Source organism: Rhinoderma darwinii, chromosome 3 (assembly GCF_050947455.1).
Source record: "Rhinoderma darwinii isolate aRhiDar2 chromosome 3, aRhiDar2.hap1, whole genome shotgun sequence".
NCBI lineage: Eukaryota > Metazoa > Chordata > Amphibia > Anura > Rhinodermatidae > Rhinoderma > Rhinoderma darwinii.
Window position 1 is genome coordinate 104,418,889 of NC_134689.1, and position 3,317 is coordinate 104,422,205.

The 3,317-nt window shown below is 37.2% G+C and overlaps 1 protein-coding gene across 1 annotated transcript in view; it reads right to left on the bottom strand.

Annotated features, from left to right (window-relative positions):
* Positions 1–1,466: 1,466 nt before the first annotated feature.
* Positions 1,467–3,317, bottom strand: part of POU4F3 (POU class 4 homeobox 3) — a 2,354-nt gene continuing 503 nt past the window's right edge. Inside the window, exon 2 of the mRNA XM_075856531.1 lies at positions 1,467–3,274. Within this exon, the coding sequence (XP_075712646.1) occupies positions 2,381–3,274 (894 nt within the window). The 3' untranslated portion in view covers positions 1,467–2,380. The remainder of the gene's footprint in view (positions 3,275–3,317) is intronic.

A 3,317-nucleotide genomic window follows, 5' to 3' on the forward strand; every position in this document is an offset into this window, starting at 1 on the left:
GAGGTTTGATGTCTGACACTCATTGAAATGCTACAGTGAAATATTCACAAGATGCAGCATTAATTTTTAATCTTAGAGAAGAAGAAGAAGAAGAAGCTTGTGGGATTCATGAATAAAGCGAAGGTTTAGAACACGGAATCACAAATGAAGTTTTGTCATCAGCATCTGATGGGGAATTTGCACCTCTGTAAACTTTACACATCGCAGGGAAATGTTTAATTTCAGCAATAGATGAAACCTATGAAATACAAGAAATGATCAGCGCTGTCACCTGCAGTTACCACGACTTGCTAAATACTGAACCCAATATTCATGTGGATCAGATTCTGCTGCAGTATCAGTGTATGTAGAAACCCGAATAGAAAGAAAGATGATGATATATGGAATACGGATCAGTCCGTAAGAATAATATTTATAAAAATAATGATATGAAATAGAATAATAATAGCAGCGATAACATTAGTATAACCCCTGGTACAACCTAATCAGACTGATCTATGTAGAGTTATATATTTCTATTATTCTATAAAATACAAACGATTCATTGTGTTTTTATTAAATTGTTTGCCCTGAACGTATAAAATGTAAATTTTGAAACCTTCGTCTAATCAGTAATAATAGTAGTAATGGGAAAACGTTTACAAATTATTATTAATATTAGTCTACATCTGATACTACATTAGTTCTCATCTGAAAAATGTTACACTTTACAGGATCCTAAAATGTACTACGATATCTATCTATCTATCTATCTATCTATCTATCTATCTATCTATCTATCTATCTATCTATCTATCTATCTATCTATCTATCTATCTATCTATCACATTTATTATTTTGTATATATTTATGAAGTTATAAAGGAATCACTTGTTCTTATGTTAGATCTATATATCTATTTATATATCTCTTTTAATCTATCTCGCTTCATATATTTATCTATCATCTATATTATTTTTGTAAATCATGTATCAATGTAAAATATATCTAAATATTTGTGTCTTTACATTAGCAATTATCTGCTTAGGTATAATAAATCTTAAATAGTGATATCTATCTATCTATCTATCTATCTATCTATCTATCTATCTATCTATCTATCTATCTATCTATCTATCTATCTATCTATCTCCCTCTATCTATCTGTCTATCTCATGCGTAATCGTTACAATATTTAGCCATCTTTCTATTTATCTCATATAAAATTATTTTGATATATGATCACTATATAATCTATTTATCTCTCTCATATTTATCTAATATGTATTTATTTATTTATTTATTTATCTATATAACTTTTACATCTAATTTCACTATAGGGTAATTCTGTATTTGCTCTAATGTCTAACAATTTTGCCAACCAAACATGTAAACCGGTTTAACAATGGTATTAATAAGCATGAATTCACATTTCACAATTCCAAAAACGTAAGTAGAGTTCAAAAATAAAGTATTTATTGCAGAGGTTGATTTGTGGGAATAAAACACTTTTCCAGGTTGTATTCAAAGAACAAAAATATATTCACACACAAACACATGAACTTCACAAAATACAATGACATAAAATATTAAATGCAGAGAAGACGAGGGCTGCGGATACAGAAATGAAGAATTGATATCCCGTACTGTGTGTATAATACAGAGAACGAATAATGAGTGCCATCATGATAATCATCAGCATCATAGGAGGAGAGGGCAACTGTTCACATTGACCGTCACTAGACTGAGACCACCACCACTAGAAAGTTACAGTGTATTATCTCTAACACAGTGCCCTTACAGTGTACTTCTCCCATTAACTGTCAGTGAGTACATATGGTGTGAAATGAGTCTAAACTAGAACTGAACACACACAGACCCTCAGCTCAAACTGCTCTGCGCTACTCATTTATTATTTATCACAGTTGTTGCTGCTGGGAAGAAATAAAAATGCTTACAATCCCCCACTTCATTCTGTGTTTGTGAAAGTTAATCGTGTGGTTGTGAACTTACCAGTTGTTGCTAAGATTCTGGAGGGTGGGGGGTCAAGGAGTCTTAAGACAACTGTAGAAAAGTATACAATAATACTGGAGACCTGGGGGGGGGACTATAACAAGCAATTGCATGTAAAGGAAGCATTAACTAATAGCTGATCACAAATAAGAGTAATATCTAGCACCAGAGCCCTGATAGAAGAAGACAAGAACATTGCAACCATGTTCAGGTGCTATCATCCTTGGAGTTCTGGCTGTAGAACATAAACTTGATGGGATGGGGAAAAAACGAGTCAATTGATGGCTTCTTGTGTATTTACTGCAAGTTCTCAGAAGTTCTCAATAAAGATCCCTGCTCTTTTAAATAATATCTCTAATAAAAGTCAAGGTTCTGCAGATGCCACCAGTTAATGGACAGCAGAATATTTCATCCTTTTCTGTTTTTGTCTTTGATTACAAAACCAGACACGAACCACGTTCTTTTTAAGGTCCAGTTTCTCAGCAATGGCTGCTATTTTCTCCGAGGAAGGTCTGGGTTGGATGGAAAAGTAAGCTTCTAAGGACCTCTTCTCTGGTGCAGCGATAGAGGTGCGTTTGCGCTTTCTTTCACTCCCGTTAAAGAGCTCGGGTTTTGAGTTCTTCTCCCTGTAGGCAGCCTCAGCTTCTTCCAGCCAAGCCTGGAGGACTGGCTTCAGAGCTATCATGTTATTATGGGACAATGTCAAAGACTCAAACCTGCAGATGGTGCTCTGGCTGAGGGACCCAACACCTGGAATCTTGAGATTGGCCAAAGCTGATCCAACATCTGCCTGAGTAACCCCAAGTTTTATCCTCCTCTGTTTGAACCTTTCAGCAAAAGCCTCAAGCTCCCTAGGATCTGACTCCACATCGTTGATGCAGGACATCCCATTGTGAACAGAAACTGAGTGAGGGTGGCCCATACCCATGGCTTGATGCAGATGCCCCATGGCACCCAGGTGGTGTTGATGGAGTTGTGAGGACATCACTGAATGGTCAGCGGTCCCCATACCACTTACAGTCAAGGTAGGTGAGATATGGTCCAGCAGGTCCCCTTCCAAGCATTGATGCACGGAGTGATGGGGATGCGTTGTCAGGGAAGAGGGGTGAGAAATGGGCACTGTGGAGGAGGTAGAAGTGCATGGGACACTGCTCATGGTATGGTAGGTTATGTCTGGTTTGAAAGGATGGTTCTTGCCGTGTGAGACAATATCCACAGCCGCCAGAGCTTCAGCACGGGCCAGCAGACTCTCATCAAAGCCTCCAAATATATTGCCCTGGAGCTGCAAGCAAGAATGCACATATTGGTGTCAGTGGGGAATACTG